This window comes from Haemaphysalis longicornis, unplaced genomic scaffold (genome assembly GCF_048455015.1).
Source record: "Haemaphysalis longicornis isolate Haplotype H1 unplaced genomic scaffold, Haemaphysalis longicornis Haplotype H1 scaffold_3, whole genome shotgun sequence".
NCBI classification, from domain to species: domain Eukaryota; kingdom Metazoa; phylum Arthropoda; class Arachnida; order Ixodida; family Ixodidae; genus Haemaphysalis; species Haemaphysalis longicornis.
Window position 1 is genome coordinate 30,276,524 of NW_027526335.1, and position 19,371 is coordinate 30,295,894.

The 19,371-nt window shown below is 46.8% G+C and overlaps 1 protein-coding gene across 1 annotated transcript in view; it reads right to left on the reverse strand.

Annotated features, from left to right (window-relative positions):
- LOC144174227 (uncharacterized) overlaps positions 1 to 19,371 on the reverse strand; it is a 52,957-nt gene that overhangs the window by 28,127 nt on the left and 5,459 nt on the right. The window contains exon 2 of the mRNA XM_077702789.1: positions 4,109 to 4,544. Within this exon, the coding sequence (XP_077558915.1) occupies positions 4,109 to 4,544 (436 nt within the window). The remainder of the gene's footprint in view (positions 1 to 4,108; positions 4,545 to 19,371) is intronic.

Genomic DNA, 19,371 nt, shown 5'->3' on the forward strand with positions numbered 1-19,371 from the left:
CGGCAGGAAGAACAGCAACGTGCCTAACCCTGGTCAGCGAAACAAAACGAAAGGACAGCTGTACAATAGAAAGGTGCTTCACGTTAGCACTTCACATGCAGTTTCGTTAAAATTACTCTGCACACAAAACCACGCTATAAAATGGGAAGAATGAAGACATAGATACACTGCACTTTTTTTTTTCTATTTTTCTTTGGTTTTACGAAGCTGCCCTGTCATTCAGACCGTCGATAGCGATGCAGCCCGCCAGACTGTGGGTGACAGACGGTTGAGATTTAGCGCACAGCGTTGGGTAGTACGGTCGTCCACATACTTAGCTGGAACAACGCTTTACCCCCTTATCGTCTCCTTCTGCTTTGGTGTGAGGTAATTTGGTCACAACTGCTGCATTTATTTCAAGTTTGCGACGTTATAGCTAAGCCTGTGGATGACTGTAGATCGCTGGATTTTCAGCTGCTTCTATCTAGACCAAAGGGCCTATACACACAGGCATCCCAAAATACAGCCCGTGATTCGTAATATGACTGCCTTGTTCAAAGCGTACAAAAACTAGGCGTCCTGGCGTCTCACTACCTCACAAGCTGTTATAAAGAACTTAGCTCGCATGAAATGTCCCAACAGGTATTCGTTCCACGCAATACATTCATAGTATAAAGGGCAGTGCTCCCAAGGGTTTCAGATGGTAAGGGACGGCGGAGGGAGATGAAGGGAGATTCAGGAGGAGGCGGATACCACTTAGTTAAGCCGGGCTGCCTTATACTAGCAACGAAGAAAACGTAAAAAAACACAGTGAGCGTTTATAATTATGTATACCGTATTTACTCGACTATAATCATCCCATTTTTTTCATGATCTCGATGCTCAAAGTGAGTGGGTGCTTAGATTCGAAAAACTTAAATTACCCCCCTCAAGGCCACTTTTTTCCGTGGCCGTATCTCGGCGAGACGGGCGCAAGAAAAAATGTATTATTTTGCAAACATTCACAAGAAATATAGATACAGGCAGTGAATCCACCGCCAACATCTGATACTCAGTCACCTTCACTGCCATCACCTTCACAGTCAATTTCACTGCCGTTGTGCCTCTTAGGCCGCTGCTCTCAGCATCCCCCAGCAGGCCGTCTTCTGTTCAATTGAAGTGGTTTGTACTTGTAAACTTCATAAATGACTTGGCCATAACGTCAACTCGGGCCCGCTTCCACGCGTCTAAAATCCACCTTGCAATGGTTGCTTAGAAAAGGGGGTGTTTAGATTCACAGGAAAACTTTTTTCCAATTTTTTCCCCCCGGAAGTAGGGGAGGGTGCTTAGGATCCGAGGGTGGTTAGAATCGAGTAAATACGGTATTATAAAAAAAAAAGCACGAGAGGGAGGCATTGACTTCAGTTATTTTTATTTTGTATCGGCAACTCATCGCTCTATGTGCCAAAAACGCCTGTTGCAAGTCGGCCTTCGATCGACAGTAGGTAAAGAGGGGACACAGCAAATTGACAAAACGGGAAACAAATAATACAGCTGAAACAAACTGTAACGCTGCTCTATCTCAATCTCTTCTCTCTTTTCGCCTTCCGAGATAGATAGCAGCAGACCTACAAAGCCTCAAGCTTGCTGAGGCGTGAAGAGGAGCCCGTATGCGAATTATAGCAGCACGGCGATCACGCAAAAGAAAGGAACGGGCAGGTCGAAGCACCTGACGTCGTCTGTCAGCGGTAATGGTCGTGAGAGTGCTGCAGCGCACCGAGAAGCAGCAATAAAAGCGGTCACCCCCGAAACGAAGGTTCATCCAAGCGTGGGAAAATGCGACCCCCGCCTGTGTCAGCACCCCCTCCCCTATCTATTTCTCCCCTGCCGACTTTCCTACCCTGTGGCTGGTCTCTCCCTGCCAGCCTGTTTCGACGGCGGCATGACCTTCGGAGAAATCTTCGACGGGTCGCTTCTCGGAAGGCGAGCCCCGTTGACTGGCACATATCCTATATTCCGTACACAAGGCTCGCGCACCTGTTGCCTGTTTGTGTACTGCGGGACGGCTCGAGAAACGCATCCTAGACAGAGATGCCTACACTGCCCATTAACCTTTTGGTTGTGCCCACTTTACCGTACCTTTCTCGGCTGCAGAAATGATGAGATGTCACCACAAGGATAATGAGAAAAATGAGAAACGGCTTTTAAAAAGGAACGCAAAGAGCCGAGCTGTGGAGAAAGTTGACAAGGCTTCCATACGTTGGTAGCGTTTGCTCGGCTCAGTTGGTTGCCGAGGAAACAACGTAAGCAGTGTTTCGGATGTCATCGTTACGGTTCTGCACTCGTCATAGCAAGAGTGATTTGCAATGATAAAATGAGAGGGTTTGCTTTGAGGTGCACGCAGACGAAACGGTTTGAGAGGATAGGGCGTGCACGCAGTGGAAGGGTAACAACGCGAAAGCGCTGATGTTTGGGGCCACTGTCCAGCGGTGGATGCGACCACACTCGGGCAATTTCGTTGCAAATATAAATATATGCCGGCCTTGAACTCGGTGGCTTGCTATGCCAGCTCAATTTTCTTGTCTATTTTTTGCATGGCATAAATAACCCGAAGCACAAAAAAGATAGAAAGAAAGAAAGAAAAAAAGAAAGAAAGAAAGAAAGAAAGAAAGAAAGAAAATACCAAGAAGTGGAGGCGGCCACATAGTCACACACGGTGAAGGATACCCGGTTGAACAAGATCATTTTTTTAAATACCCGACCATCTTTTTTTTCTATGACATCAATCAAAATTGTATGTACTTTGAGCGCCTGAAACTACAAGAAGAATGCAATCATATCTTGAGGTTATTTCGGAAAATAGTAAAAAAAAAGCATGACCGTGCATTCTAAGCAATACACTGGGGGGGGGGGGGGGGGGGGGGGCGTAAGGATGACAGCTTGTTATGTGACAAAATGTTTAAAACTATTTTCTTATGGCGGATAACCATTTGAGAACAGGGTAGTGGAGTTGAAACAAGGGTTTCTTTAAGAGTAATATATCCGTGATTGTGGACATGCAAAACGGGCCACAAAACACACATTCTAATCATAACCGAAAGCTGTTGATCCTATTGCGCACAAGCATTTTATACAAGCAAACTTGGAGCTCAAGAAGCCCAAGTTGAAGTCCTTTTAAACTAAACAGTAGCCCCGAGAAATATTATCCCTGAGTCGCTATCGGGTGAGACTCAGAGGTGTAAGCTTAACATCCCAACAATCATGTAAGAAATCTTGCTAGTTGGTTGGATTTCACCCCACCAGGTGGTGAGAACATGGTTCAATGATGCTGGCGATGTTAAACTAATTCTTTACTACTCTACGTCATCACCTAGTTTTATTCATAGAGCAGCAACGGGGGAAAGGAAACAAGCGATACAGATGAGTTATTAGTCCTTTATTTCCTGATTTCCCTTTGTATTTATCCCATACTGCAACGTGAGTGCGTTAAAGTGCAGTTGCACCTACTACCTGACAGCCTCCTGTGTTGGAGAGAAAGCGGGCAGTATGACCATATTTTGCAGAAGTCTGAAGACACGGGGAGACCAGCTGTCTGAGCGCTCAGTACAGTTCAGATAACTGGGGCTTGTAATTATGTTAGTGAAGATCTCGAAAAAGTCGTCTCTTTATCAGCTCGCGAAACATTTTGCTTGAATATTTGGTGTGTACCTTTAGAACGCGACATTAAGAGTCTCCGAAATTTCATCCATACGGCTGGTAGGCTCTTGGAACTAAACGCTAGCATTGGCCAGTTTGATTCACATTACAAAAAAATATCGTTAGGAAAGTGAACGAGATACAGAAAAGAAGGACAATTACTTGTTTATAACCCGTTGCAGCGAACTAAGACAGCGTTACAAGTTAAAATGACGGACGTTTAGCGCTGGTAGAGCAGCGTTAGAGAGTTTCGTGTCAGGTGTGGGAACTTGAGTGGCATCATCTTTTCTCCGTTTATTCTGGCTACTAATTGGAGCTTCAACAAATTATGAGTTATGTTTATTTCGTTCTAAAACAAAGATGGATGTCTGGTACATGGCAGCATATTTGACTGTCAAATTGGTTGTACAGAGTCGACAGATCATCCCATTATTGACATCACATTCCGACTCACCGTCGTGCCGCATGTGCGCCAACTCGTCTCTGACTAGCATCACGTCTCCGCCGGCGCCACCGTCCTGCTGCCACAGGTCGTCCTCCTCGCCGCTTTCTTCTTCGGACTCCGAGGACGGAGGAGAGATGGAGTAGATGCTCTCGTTGGCGCACTTGACGTAGAAGTCCTGCGAGTGCGGTCCGGCCACCAGGGTGTGGCAGGAGTCGCACACGGCGTCCCTGACGGCCGTGCAGGCGTGCGCCTCGAACAGGCCCCGGCCGCAGCGCGAGCAGGGCAGGCAGTGGCGCCGGTACGAGTGGTGCGGCTGGTACTGCCCCGGGCGGCAGGCGGCGCACTCGGTGTCCAGGCCATGACCGCAGGGCCGCAGCACGGCGAACCCCGGGGCGCAGTGGCGGCAGCCCAGTCCGTGGCCGTGCCTACGGTGGCTGCCCGCGTGCTGCGTATACGCGGGGAGCACAGTGTCAATCAGAGAGAGAGACGAATAGAAGTAGTTTGGGGAAGTAATATAACTGTTGGGGATACGCGCCGAGAGCACAGAAGGCACTGTTGCCACACTCCTCAGCCCACTCCAAGCTCGTGAAACGCGGAGTGGCCACAGCCGTTTTGAAGAACGCCTTATTCAGATCGTGCCATCACCAAATAGAGGCGATGTTGCTGGACCAGGTGAAGCGCCTACAAACGTCTGGATACCCCGAGGACCTCATCCGCAGCCTGTAAAACAAGTTGCTGACAGAAGAGCGGGTAGGAACGTGTCACAAGGCGCTCAAGGAATACAGGACCACGACGTTCACCCCATACGTTCACGGCGGCTCGCACAAACTAAAAAAAGGATTGTGGAACGTTCAGGGGTGCGAGTTGTGCTATCTACACCCAAGAAGTTGGGCGGCCTTTGCAAGGTGGTGAACTCGGAAGAACCAAGGCGCAACGTTTGCAACAAGGGACACACAAGGAGTTTTTATGAGTGCGCGACCAGAGCAGTGTACGAGATTCCCCTGTCTTGCGGTGGCTCGTATATAGGACAAACGGGACGATGTGTGAATGATCGTCTTCGTGAGCACGCTAACACAATCAAATCCGCTACCGCTAGTAACCTTGCCACACACGTTGCTTCATGCGCGAACGAGCCCTCATGCGAACCCTTGTATGAGCAATGTCATGTCCTTAAGCGCTATGGTGACCAGAGAACACGCGAGATCTTTGAAGCTTTTTCGATGCACGAGCGAGCGGGCGCATGCGTCAGCAAACCGTCAGTCGACTTGTTGCCCAAGGAGGTAGCATTTCTACAATCTTAACTGTATCTTGCTTTAGTGTTTTTTTTTCCTGGATTTTCTTATATTGACTGCGCGCAATAAAATTTATTCATTTATTAGTCAGCGCCCGTGTTTGTCTCTTTCTCGCCTTCCGTTCAGTTTCTTTCCGCTGTTTTTTGCCATCAGTATGAACCAACTAGCCCGTCTTCACACTCTAGTATCGTAATTTGGGCTCTGGGGGCTGAGGGACAACTACGCCCATTGAGTCAGCTGTCGCTGGCCTCTAGCGCTAAAGTTAGCCAGACACTGCTGGTAAGGACTTTCTATGGACGTCAATCTAGGACCCCGTTTCATAGACATGGTCGATTACTTTACGTCCATGATGCCATGATCGTTCATGCGGGGACCACCAAAAATCACACATCCCTTCGTTTCCACACGACCCGCCCGCTACGAAGGCACTAACGAAAAGTAAAGATTGTAAGTACCAGTTTTTTATAGTAAAAGTAAAAAAAGAACCGTGTTGGACATTAACACCCTTTGTCTCGCGCCCGAAATTCATGACTGAGTTAATAAGAATTGTCACAAGTGGCAATAGAACCCACGCATCGTTGTTCTTGAACAGAGTACCACAACCACTTCATGGTCAGCCTTAAAGGGACACTGAAGTGATTTGTAAACATTGCGGGATTACTAGCGCAGATTGTAGACCGGAGTCCATAGGCCATGTTTCGACCACTCTGAGTGCGTTTATGCGAATTTATTTAGTAGAAAAATCAATTCGAAAATGCTGTCCTCCTCTCTGCACCCTCGCCCATTTTTTGCGGCGTTTTCATGTGACGTCCGGAGAAAATGACTTGGCTTTACTTCGCTACTGCACGGCTCACCGACAGAGTCAGTCTAGTTCGCCGGCCGCCGACGGATCGTCGCAATTCGTTCGCTCAGTTGAAATTAAGCCACGACATGTTTGTGAATGGAAGAATGTGCGTTTCTTTAGTTTGTTACTTTGTACACTGTATCAAGCTCCAAGTCTAGGTCGCTCCACACAAGCGCTGCCGACGCTTCGCTGACTGGTAGGCTGGTAGGAAAATCTAAAGTCACTTGAAGGCGGGAGAAGAGTAAGCGAAGTCAATATAGGTACTAAGGAAATAAAATCAAGTGAAACTTTTACCGTACAGCGTAAAACAGCAGGAAGCACTTTTTTTGCGCTGGGTGAACAAGCACAGTGGTCATCAGCACGACTACGCACCTGCGAAAGCTTTTCCGTCTAAGAAATGCAGTTGTTAGGCGTGAGATATTGTGAAAATGTGGGGTTGCTTACTGCACGAACAAGTAGTCACTTAAGCTGCTTGAAATGCTAAAACTAAATAAGTGTTAACTGGTTATACATTCTATATCGCATACTTCCGTTGCTGGCAGCGCTCGCTCGTGGCCGAGTGATCTGGAGCGCTAGGTAAGCTGTTTTGCAAGTTCCAAGTTCGAATACCCGAGGGTACATTCTCTTTTTTTTTGTAAGTTGATTTTCTCGTCTTCGGCCGATGTTTTCTTTATTGAGTTCAGCATTTTTTGGGCCGTAACGTTCAGTGGTTGCACGAACGAGTTCGCAGACTGCGCGCAGGCTGACACTGACGCGCTATGGAGTTATCGTTGGCCTGCTGTTGCCATAAGGACCGACTGCTTGCGGGCATTGGGCACAGGCCAGAATCAGCAGACCCTTTTCCTGGTGCGAATATGCCTTTTACAATACAGGCTTGAGTGAGGCAAGCTCTAAATAGGGGGAAAAGCGCATAGTATTTGCGCGCTACGATTCCAAGCCGTCCTGGGAGGCTTATCTTAGGCATTTTACAGCCGACAACATGGCAGAAGCGCGGTATGACGATTATTGAGATATCGAGAATACCCATACAACGATAAGGTCGGATGTCAAGCATGTTGTTTTACAGAACCGCAACCGAAACTTGTTTGAATGCTAACATTGGACATCTCCCGACGTCACAGCTTTAAGTTGGTGCGGCCGCCTCAGACCGCGCATGGTAGTTTTTCTTCTTTCGGGCTTTATAAAATAATTACCAACCTATCAACCGGATAAACGGTGACAAGTGTGTTAATTTGAGCAAGTCTACGCTGTGCAAGAAAAAACGGGAGCTTGACAAATTCACTTCGGTGTCCCTTCAACGCCCTGCCCACTGAACCACCCCTGACGGCCGCAGGAAAGGTTGTAACCAGTACAAGTACGCGCCTCTAAATCTCTTCAGTGCCCATTGCAGCGACGGATTTCAATTTTTGTATCTCTAAATGAACAGAAACGTCATCGCCAGGCAAGCAAAATTTTACCCGCTGAGAATTTTACATAGGTGATGCAAAGTTTTTGGCGTTTCCAACTTTCGCGGGACAGCAAAAGCATGGATGCTTTGAGCGAAGTGAAGAGTTCTACGGTGAGGCATACGCAGAGGTTTTCGTTAACATCTAGCTGACGAAACAGAGAGAGAGAGAGAGAGAGAGAGAGAGAGAGAGAGAGAGAGAGAGAGAGAGAGAGAGAGAGAGAGAGAGAGAGAGAGAGAGAGAGAGAGAGAGAGAGAGAGAGAGAGAGAGAGAGACACTTTTTTCCCTCTTCAGACTTACGATCCAAGGCTTAAAGTATTGCCCCCCACTCAGTCGAATCAAACAGCAAATGCAGAAGAGCACGATATCAACATAACAATTCGGAATGGAAAGAGAACAGGAGAAAAAGGAAGAAGGAGCTACGGTAAGGTTTCCGCTGACGACATTAGCTCCGAGGTGCAGGGATTCCGCGCGTTATTTATCGAAGTGCGCCAGCGGGCCCCTCTTCTTCGCAAGTGCGCGGGGGATCTCGGGAGAGTCGTGCGAAGTGCACTTTCACGCTTCGCGAAGCACGACGGAAGCGGAGAAGACCGGTGGCGTTGACAGGTACGACTGACGCGCGCGGAGAGCAAATGCTCTGCGAGGACACAAACACTCGGCGGCAGGTTCGCCTTCGCGCCGCTTGCGTAGTTCTTTTTTTTGTGTTGTTGTTGTTCTTGGTAAAAAACAAAAACAAAAACACAAACTTTGTCTCTCCTGCTGAGAAGTTCGGCACGGAACACAAAATGTTACAAGAGATGGGATTTTCTAATGCTGGCAATATTACTAGAGTCAAAGAATTTTGCGGAACCATTACAAAAGTATACTTGTCAAAGAATTTTCCGTGCCTGTCTCAGCGCGTGTTGCGTGAGCGTGCGAAACTGTCTCCATTAAAGAATCGACATTGTGGTGCCACTTCTCGTGCTGAAGGGGATTTAGGGCGACGACAAACGTTGTTTTGATCGGCCTATTCGGATACCCGAAGGAGATTTTCACGCTTGTCGTTTTGTCCCTCCCTATACTACTATGAGTCATCTTTTATGTCATCCAATATTTTGCCGCCTCATCACATTTCCCCCGAACTGAACATGCCCCTAAAGTACTACCGGTTATTGCTAGAACCGAAAAATATCAGAACAACGCCATTGTTTTATCAATACAGTATCGTTCGAATAGCGGAATTATCTTCCTTTGAGGCCGCGTCGCATTTATTTATCATCTGAAATATTGACCAATAAGCCTTAGGAAATTCTTTGCTAAGAATTTGTTGTAAAATGTTCATTTATTGTTTGCAGCTTAAGTTATGCGGCGTATTCTTGTAATGTGTAGAAAGTTTGGAACTGTTTGATTATAGTTTGTATGTGTGCTTTACAATGTGCCTACGGACAGCTTTGATGTTACGCCTTGCTTTTTTTAGCACCTTATACGTACCCCTCTTGCAGTACCAACTTATTCGCGTTGATATACGCACTGTTAAAAAAGAAAGACACGAGAGAGAAAAATGGATGAACGATGTACTCTGTTGCCACTCCTCGTTCGACTGTAATATAGTGTTGGACTTTTTGTTTTTAATCCCTCGCCCCACTCCTATGTAATTTTATCATGTGCTGTTAGGGTACTAAAAAAAGCAAAAATAAAATGAATAAACTTAATGGGAAGCTTCACAATGACATTGCGATACCCTTCATGTGAACTTCGCTACCTTACTTTAAGCCACTCATGCATCATCAACACGCCTCATGTTGAGTTTCGAAGTACTAACCTCTCATTATAACGAAATCGTTTTTTTGCGAATGCTCCATATTACCAAGTTTTAATGGTCCCAAGGAAATCATCCTAACTTTTAACAGAGTGTCGCCTACACCGAAGTAAGTTTCCTGTCCCGAGGCCCTTGCTAAACCAGGTTTTACTGTATTTTATAGCAGCAGATTTAGTGCTTCGGCTGTTGTAACGGTGGTTTTTGAGATATACCTAAAACTATGCACATTTTGTTCCGAGCATGTTGGGCTAGTTTGAAGAGCAATGCTTGTAATGCCAATAGAAATACTAGCACGCGGCCATCACGTGACCATAACGGTAGGACCACAGGGCCTGCTCACGGGGTGTAGTCACTGTCTGGAACGCTGCCCCGATGACGCGCGCCAGGGAAACACAAACAAGCAACATTCTGTACACGACACGCAAATGTTTATCTCCTGGCAGACGAAGTGCACAACGCGATGAGAACAGCTCCAAGTCCCTTCCCCAGGAATCGCCGTAAAGGCGTATGGGCCTTTGGCCAGAGCGTGTAAACCAAAGGTTGCGAAGCACAGATCGTCGTTCGGAAAGAAGACCTCCCTGCTATGCGCACCAACATCGGTCGCGCTATCTTGGCGGCCGAAGTTGCCGCGGTAGCCGGCATGAGTCCGGGTGCGCGATAACCTTGCTCGCAATTAGAATAGCGGATAGGCCCTGCCTAAGCCAGGCTGACAGCAATCAACCCGTATCTGGCCTGTCTGAAGCAATGTCTGGCACTCTATAAAGAGTGTCAGAAAGGGGCAAGCCGCCAACTTAGGCTGCCGAATAGCTGATAAGGAGTGGAGATTTGTGGCATATGCGCACTTTGTTTTCTTCTTGGGAGAGCAGTGTAAACAGGTTTCGAAAGAGCTGGCGCCATATCTGTCTTCTCCGCAGGGAAAGCTGCGCGGACCGGAGCTTATCGGCGCCGAACTGCACACAGGCGGTTGCATTTTGTGCAGGGAAAGCAATGGGATCGTTCAAGGGGCCCCGATACAAGGGTCTTGTTTGTGCCCCGCCCTTAGGCAAACACAATCCAGCTAAGTTCACCAGTCAGATACGCTTGGTCTGTAGTTTTCCAAGGCGGAATTCCGCACTTGGCTTGGAGCGTGTCCAATAAACTTTTAAACCGATCAAACAACGCGAGCTTTGACAACTAATGCGCTGTTCCCGAATTCGGTCATTCTCGACGAGTTTGCTGGAATTTCTCCGTCTCGAAAAAGTATGTTCACTTTGGCCCATAGATAGCTTTGTTTAACATGGTAAAATCGCGACAGTTTTGCAGGGATGTCCAGATTTCGAGTCATTCACTAACGTCGATTCTAGTTCCATTACAAGCCGATATCCGCTGCGGTGGAGTAGTGGCTGAGCCATTGTGTTGCGTCTGGCGTTGTCGCAAGTTGACTCCCATGAATCGCAGCTGGAATTTTTATTAAGTCGAAATACGAAGTACGAAATACTCGTGTGAACAATATTTACGCTCATACTTGAGATATCTGGTAATTCATCCACATCTCGCGCTTCATTGCCGAGGTTCAGCCACAAGGGCTTTTAGGAATTTTGAGGCTCCAATAAATGTTCCACAGAAATGTCTGCAATTATTTCTTGACGAGACATATATAGACATGGGGCAACGCTGGTACATTAAGTAGTCTCCGAATGAATCATGGAACCAGACTCAGAGTAATACGAGTGAAAGTGATATACGCAAACGGTGGACTCGAGTCTCACGAAAAGGAATGACTGGGGAGGTAATGTCATGGCCATGGCGTGTAAAACAGCCACTGTTGTACATGACAGCCGGAAGCATGCCGACGAAACATGGATATAAAGTAAGAAAGCCTTGATCTCGTATGTTGATTTTGAAAATTGTATGTTGCGAGATTGAAGTCCACGGATTCGTACTCAGCCTTTCGCGAAAGGAGATGTCGCTGTACAAAACGAAATTGACTCGGAACTATAATACTAATGTAAAAACTATGCGTAAATTTACTTTTTTTCTTTTTTCGATGCATATTAAGCCTGAACGCGGAGCACATGGTGCTTGAGGTTAGAGTAATAACTCTCATGTCCTAGCACGGTATTTAGGATGGACGACCCAAAAACGGTGTCAATCCTATTGCAAACAAACATGCATTCTAACGACCGAAAAACAGCACGTTTGGAGTTCTGGGATCGCAAGCTTGAAACCAATGCAAAAAAGTGCAGAAATTCTTAGAGTTGTCTGCTGAAGTGCAAGCATTCCAACGCCGCTTTTCGCCATTCTGACTTTTTTTTTACCTTAGTCCAATAAGGTGTGGGAATCGCGGAGAATATTAGAACTATAAGGAGCGCTAACATCGCCAATTCTGTATTTTTTGTGCAGATGCCGGTGGATGGCATGGTTGGAGTTCTTGTGCATTTTTTATTTCGTATCTCGTTTTTTGAGTGTGTGTGTGTGTGCGGAAGGGGGGGGGGGGGTCGTCTTAAATTTTGTCGCCGTCATGTCTGAGCGGTGCACAATACAGGCATTTCTATGTGGTTGGCTCCTTTATATTATTAATTTAGTTCTTATATTTTTTGGAACAATAATATTTATTTAGAATATTGTAACAATTGCAGATGTTTTAACTAAGTCACGTGCTGATTTTTGCGCAGGTAGAGGCCGTTACACGCGTTGTACTTTATTGTGTTTGAGTGACATAGAAAATTAGCCTAAATGAAGAAGAGGAAGAGGAGGAGGAGATGAGGAATATGGCATAAATAAGAGAAGAAGACGTGGGTCGGCTACGGTAGGCCCGAGGAAGAAGAGCATCGTCGGAAATCATGCATCTTTGTAGCATTAGGGTCTGACGCAAAATACGGGCAATATTTTCTTACTGTACTTTTAAGCTCCTCTCGTCAACAACACGGTTAGTGCTCTGGTGGACTCTGTAAGGAGTGCTTATTAAGCCTTAAAACAATTTAGCCGCCCTTAATGCCATGCAATTTCAACAGGACAGCGCCCACTGGAGCGTCGCAGCCGGTGGTGTTGATGTTGCTCCCTACCCGGCACCCTTTTTCACCCGTCGGACACGCGAGCACATGCTAAGTGCGCTGTAAGGCAGTGTAGGAAGCCACTGTGCTCAGGAAGAGAGGTCAAAGATTAGATAAGTCGGTGTTATTCTACAAGCTTGCCGCAAACAATAAGACCTTTCTTAGGCTGGCAGGCGGCCAAGGGCAGTCATCGGACGAGAAGCATATAGCCCCAGATAAAATAAAGCCAAGTGAGGAATACTCGGAGCACATTCTAGGAATGACTCAGCTTCCGCGAGAATGACAAGACACGAGCCACATTGCTTGCTCTTTTTACATAACGGCTATATCATCTATCCCATACTGGCGTAGACGATGGAGCCGTTATGTAACACACACAAGGCGTGTGCACAAAGCTTTGTGCACACGATTTATGCGATTTTCGTCGGAAAAGAAACAATTACAATTTATCACCCACTCGCTTTCAGCGCCTATTGGAAGTTTTAAGTTTCGCGCAAGCTATGGTTGCAAAGCGAGCGAGCGTAATGCATGTCTGTAAAACCAAATTAGAAAGTTATTAAACCTCATCACAATTACCCAATATCCGCTTTCTTGTTCACGCATAACTTTCAGGTATTATACTTGGCCTTCACGATCCCTCGGCCCTCACTAGTCTGATTTGTACAAGCGCATGACTTCCGTGAGTTCGCTTTGAACTACAAACACAATAGCTTTTCCATTGTGCCGCACAGGATATTAAATTGAATTGACACAACTAAGCTAGCTTTATTTGTGGCCGTTCTAAGCGGACGGGGATCTCTGCGCGAATCATGCTGGCTCATGACAATGTCGTTACCACGTATAAACCCACAGTACACTGTTCATCAAGCACTCCCTGGGCAATTGCCAGTCGAACATTTATTTGAATAAAAACATGACTAGTGAAAAAAACATAATTAGACCATCTCTCAAAATATTCAAAGCAGCAGTGGAGGCATTGGGATATCTTTGAATGACCAACCCAGGAATACGGTGCAATAGATATTACGCCAGAAGCACCGGTGAGATAGTGACTCAGTCATTCCTAGTTTTGAACAGTACGGACGGCAGGGCAACCAGGGCAAAGTGTACCGAGAGCACGGACCTGAATGGGAAGATTCTTGTGTACGCAGAGCGCGAGGAAATCTAATCTCACGGCGTGATTGCCGACGCCCCGGCAGTTTAAGCGCACACTTTTCGCAGAAGAGCTCTCAAAAAGTGTTCCCGCGCCTCTTCTCACCTCTCGCTACGAGGGCCGGTAAACTGTGCTTGTAACACACAAGCCAGAGGAGACAGACGCCTGCACTCGCGCTCAGGGGAAGGAGACCAAACGATTAGATAAGAAGCGGAAGAACGGCGGAAGACCCGCTTCCATTCTGGACTACGCGCGGCGTTACAACCTCAGTCGAGCCACCGGTCGTAGGTCCGAAAGCAGACTACTGAGCCACGACGCACAGTAACTTAAATAGGCTTCTGGTTCTTCAAAAGAAGTTGATGCGTTATATCGAAAATATTGAACGCACGCTGAGCACACTGCCTCTCTTCGCAAAATACAATAGTATCAGAATTGACCGTCTTTATGGTTTCAGTCTGCTACAGAAAATGCATTTTTCATCAACATCCTCGATTTCCTCCCAAACATCACTAGCTGGACTGACATATTGTCGCGAAGCGGAGGTCTCTCGATGTTTTCTGGTTGTTTTTTTTAAGTTCTGCCCGCAGCCAGGGCTCTTCCTCCAAAGTGTTGTGTTTGAAAGCGCTTCGGACGCGGCTGGGCCGTGGCCCCCTTTTTTTCTGAGAAACGGCTCCGGCGTGTGTGGTGGCCCGTCGGCCGACCCGGGAGACGCGGCTCTCGAGAGGGACCATCGACGCATCTTGGGTTACGGCGGCCGCGGCGTTCCATGCCCCCCCCCCGTGGCGTGCGCGCTGGTCGCGTTCGGGCTCCGTGTCTTCAGTGTTCTTTCGACGACTTTCCCTTTTCCCCTGTTTGCTTTAGTGCATTTTGTCTAACTACTTGCTCTACGCCCGTAATTCTCCAAGCGCGCGTTTTCGAGTCGAAACCTTGTGTCTGTGTTTTTGGTCCTTTTCACTTTGGCGGGAACATGTCTGATTGGAGCTAAGAAGCGTCTTCCTGATTGGCTGCGGGTGTGCCTAAGACTTGCTCCCGATAGTCCGCACACGTTAGGATGCGCTTTTTCCCCCAATGCGTTCCCCCAAAGCAAATATAACGCGGCCCCTCTGGCGAGAAGAGAGCAACACCAGGAGAGCCGCTTGCTGCCGGTCGTCGTGCCCTCCCGCCGGGAGCCATTCGCCCGCCAACTATGTCCCGCTAAGTACCCTTAATCTTTGACTGTCTTTCTCATCTATGTAACAAGTGTATTCATTCTAATTCATATGTGCTAAATGTCACCAATGTCATCTGTAAAGTAAACAAGTTAACCTTTAAAACTTCTTCGACGCCTCGACTTCTTCATTCCGATCTTCATGCTACAGTAGCGGCAGTATGTAACCAAAATACTACGTTACAATATCACAACACCGTAATAAACACACGTAATCCGGCTTTATGGCATATACATCATTTTCGAACAAATTATAAGTGGCAGTCGTTATCTCATAATCTCCCATTATTACTCAATAAATATCCGCATACAAAGATAGCTGACAAAAAAAAAAGAACTACGGAGCTTTCTCACTCAGGTGGACTGACATTTTAAGTACATAGTTGTTTTTTTTTGTGTGCTGTTGATGTTTTTGCTATCCTGTACTTCTAACTGTTACATCGTAATTTAGGTATGTATTGTGTGTTTGCTCATAATGTTTATGTTCAGATTTCATTTTTTTTTCTTTGTGAGTGCTGCTGAAAACGGTACTACTATTTATTACTTATACTGTACCTGTAGGCAGAATGTAGATGCACTGTTATGTATGCACATTTTGTTAACTTATATAGCTTGTGCTTCATTGTCCGTGGTACTTTCTTAAAGTTTGTATGATATGCTTCTTGTGTTACTCTACATGATTAAGTAATCGGAATTTCATTACACTTTTCTGTGCTTGCTGCTATTGCCTTGTGTGTGGTTTCCAGGGATTTGTCAAGCTGCTAAGGCAGCTTTTACCCGGCAAACCACACCAGTTTCTGGGAAATAAAAACTGAACTGAACTGAACTATCCGCCGCGCTACTGGCGGAAGACTCCGAGTCCTTTGTTGACTGGAGTGATAGAGAACCGCGGAGTGGAGAACACGTGGGGGTCCCGGACAGACCCACGGAGAGAGGCCAAGAAGGCGCAAGCCACTTCCACATGCGTGAGGCCATATCAAGAGGAGAGACGTCTCTCCGCTGTTGACAGTGCGATTGATCGATTGCAAGTTTAACGCCCGGTGTTTGGCTGCTGCGCGGGAAGATGAGGTCAGCCGAGTTTTCTCGTGAGAGCAGCCGCCTTTGCGAGGGAGGAAGGAGAGAGATAGCGGACAGGGTTTGGAGGAGTGTTGACAGAGCACACATCCGTATCGCTAGTTTTGCATGCCAATAGCCGGCTGTTCTCTCGCCAGGAACTGAAAGATCTGCAAGGACGGGAACGAAATCGGAATGCTGAGCTCGAACGGCAGTTCAGTGAACGGCCAATGCTAAACTTAGATAAAGACGAAGTGAATTTTCAAAAGGATGTTCTAGAACAGCGAGTTGGAGCAGAAGGAAAACGAATTTCCTTAGCAACTTTTTAGGACTTCTGATTCTAAAGGATTGTTCAGGTATTGTGACACATGCGCAGAGTGGGAGCTCGGGACACTTGAAATGAATGAATTGAAGCACTAGACGTAGAACTCCTCTAAAACTACATCTTTTACTTGCGATCCAAATTGTGCTAAGACATCATTTCATTCGCTTTTAACGGAAGCTGTCTTTGCGTACTAATCACGGTTTCAGTGGCCCCGCTGGCTTGATTGTATCCGATATTTAATGCAGCCGGATGAGTAATTACAGCTCTAGTTGGCGTAGGAAGTGCAGCAACCCCCCCCCCCCCCCCCTCGCGCGCCCCCGCCTACACACACATACACACATGTGCTCCGACTGCCTGATTTACTTCACATAAATATCCAGGGATCCTTATCTGCGGGTGCCTCTGAAGTAATGGCGAGTAATTGTCCCATGCCGAAGAACGGCTCACATTTGACAGACCATCGCCGGAGATGAATCCTGCCCACAGTTTTACTTTATTTTCAGTGTCATGTTCTGGCGCGTTGATTCCCCAGACCAAATTGTTCGTCATATACAGAAAAAAAAAATCCACCTTACGGCATACAGAGAGAATAGCGCATTCATTCATTAATTCCCGTTATCAATCAATAATAAATTAGTTGACAAGCATAATTGATCAAGGCTTGAAAAGTACGCCGATCAACTTAACAGTGCAAGTAGCGTCCAGAACAAAAAGGTAAGAAAAAGAGGAAATGATTCACAACAGTTTTTTGCACTTGCTATGACAGTGGGCCACCGAGTGCCAAATATCCAGTGATGAAATTTGCGCCACCCTTATGCTCGTCCTTCAGTTTTTAAGACGAAGCTTTCTATGCCTTACTCATGGCGTCCGGCGCACTGCAATACACGCGGCAAAAATTCCCCGGCCATCTCCACGAACGTGAAACCTGGGATGGGGCGAAGCATGCAGTGTATAAGTGCATTCTTGGCTTCTTGGCGTTTTGGCCACGGAGATGAAACCGTTGGGGGGTAGAGGCACACAGCTTTGCTGTAATCTCGTGTCTTTGAAGCACGCAGAGTTCTAGCGAAACGAGTGTCCCGGTGTGTTCTTTCCGTACGCGTTACGTTCTAGCGCGAGGCGTTGGAAAACGAGTGTCCCGGTGTTTTAGTACCGTGACTGCATAATACTACGACGACATGAGACGACGATATGAGACGCCGACAGCCCGAGCCCCTAAGGGGCTCGGGCTGTCGGCCCTGGCTGTTGGCTGTCGGCCCTAAGAGGCTCGGGCCCCTAAAAACCAACATTACGCAAGCGCATCAGGAGAAAAAAAAAAAAAAAAAAAAAACGCTTCCCGTGGTCAGAATGTAATCTGGATTCCTCGCGTTATGAAGCCGACGTCTATTCTATTGGGCCCTTCCGACACGGTCGACACAGAGCGCAATTTTAGAGCGAATTAAAGCTAAGAAGCAGACGCTACCGAAGAGAACGACGTAGAACTGTTCCTGCACATATCTGACGTTTTAAACAAGCTGTGTAGCGTCACGATGGCAGAACCTCTGTCTACCACAGCGATCACAAGTAGAGAGAGAGAGAGAGAGAGAGAGAGAGAGAAATACGTGCTTTATTGAAGACCTAAAATAAACACTCTTGCTAGCTGCATCAGTGATGGCCTGTAAGGGTGATGATGTCGTCAGGGAGGGCAAGTGGGATGGCGGGAGTGCGTCCGGTAGTTACGCAAGTGTTAAGTCGTTGATGCAAGTGGGAACGTGTAATGGTGAAAACCTTTCGATTCAATAAAGGCACTCTCTTTAATAGATGTCTTAATGCAATTTAACGATTAGTAGTGCCCTCAGCGATCACTCCACCACACTTATTCTTGCTTTGACTTTGGCACTTCCAATCGCACGCAAGAAAGCTTCGCGTTTCAACCCTCGGCGTCGTTAGACGGAGGGGTCGTCAATCTTTTATTTTATTTATTGTATGCAGAGAAAACTGTAATCGCTGCCTGATTTGATGGAACTGCGGCATGTCTCCTTTATATCGCTCCTGATATGCAAAACTAAAAAAAAAAAGGGCGTAGACAGCTGAGGTCATTTGTGCCATTTGGCTCTTCCAGTCTATGTAAAAAGGGTCGTCAAATTGACATGTTTAAGAGGCTGCAAAGGCTTTCCAAGCTTTCTAAGCAAGCAGTCCCTGCCAACATTCACGGGTGGTATATTATAACAATCATTTTTCAGACCCCAAACTGAGAATAGTCGGGGAAATAAGCCGCTCTGCTATGCGCCCAGCCCGCTAAGCTCGGCTTAATTGCTGTACATGAATGCATTACTGGAAGAAATTTTTTTTCAGCCGCCTTATAAGCAATCTCGCACCAAAGTAGGAAGGCCCTGGGGTCTTTGAATAAATACTTCCGTAATACTTTATGCATACCTATAAAACGCTACACGCCAAAGCGCTTCTAAAGTTGGCTTCACTATTGTACGCTGCGGTGTTGCTAAAAAGACATTTTTTAGAAGCCTTATAATGAGTCTGATGTCCAGGTATGAAGGTCCTAGTGCCTTTTATTAAATATACCTCCAAAGACCGTATGACCTACGGAGGGCTATATACCGAGCCCCTCTGAGGTCGGCTTGATTACTTCACGCAAACACACAGGCGAGAAACGTTTTTCCAGGGGCAATGTATTCTGTTTTATAAAAAAATTGGGAAAGCTTCGCACTAGTGGCGAGAAGACTGGACAAACAGTGAAGGTTTTGTTCGGCTGAGTTTATGCGTGGTTATGCTTGGAGACTCGGCCACGTATTCTGCGCCATTATGCTTCAAGACGCCGTCAAGTTTTCTGCGTGGAGTCTTCGTTAGCCCTCGAAAAAGCAATAAACACTCGGTAATTTAAGCATTTAGTACAATGCACGCGTGCCCAACGGGCTTTGCGGTGAAGCTCCAAGAGTAGCGGAGGGCGAAGCGGGACGAGCGTTTGGTCAAAATTTTTGAAGTCGTTCGGTGGCCACCATCGGATTGTGTGGTCTGGCGTGTGGGACGTTAATTAAGAAGTCGATTAATGTTATTGCTCCTCAGCCTTTTGGCTTCTTTCATTTTGGCATTAGTTTCTCTCTTTGCACCGTCAAAACTGCACCACTCGTA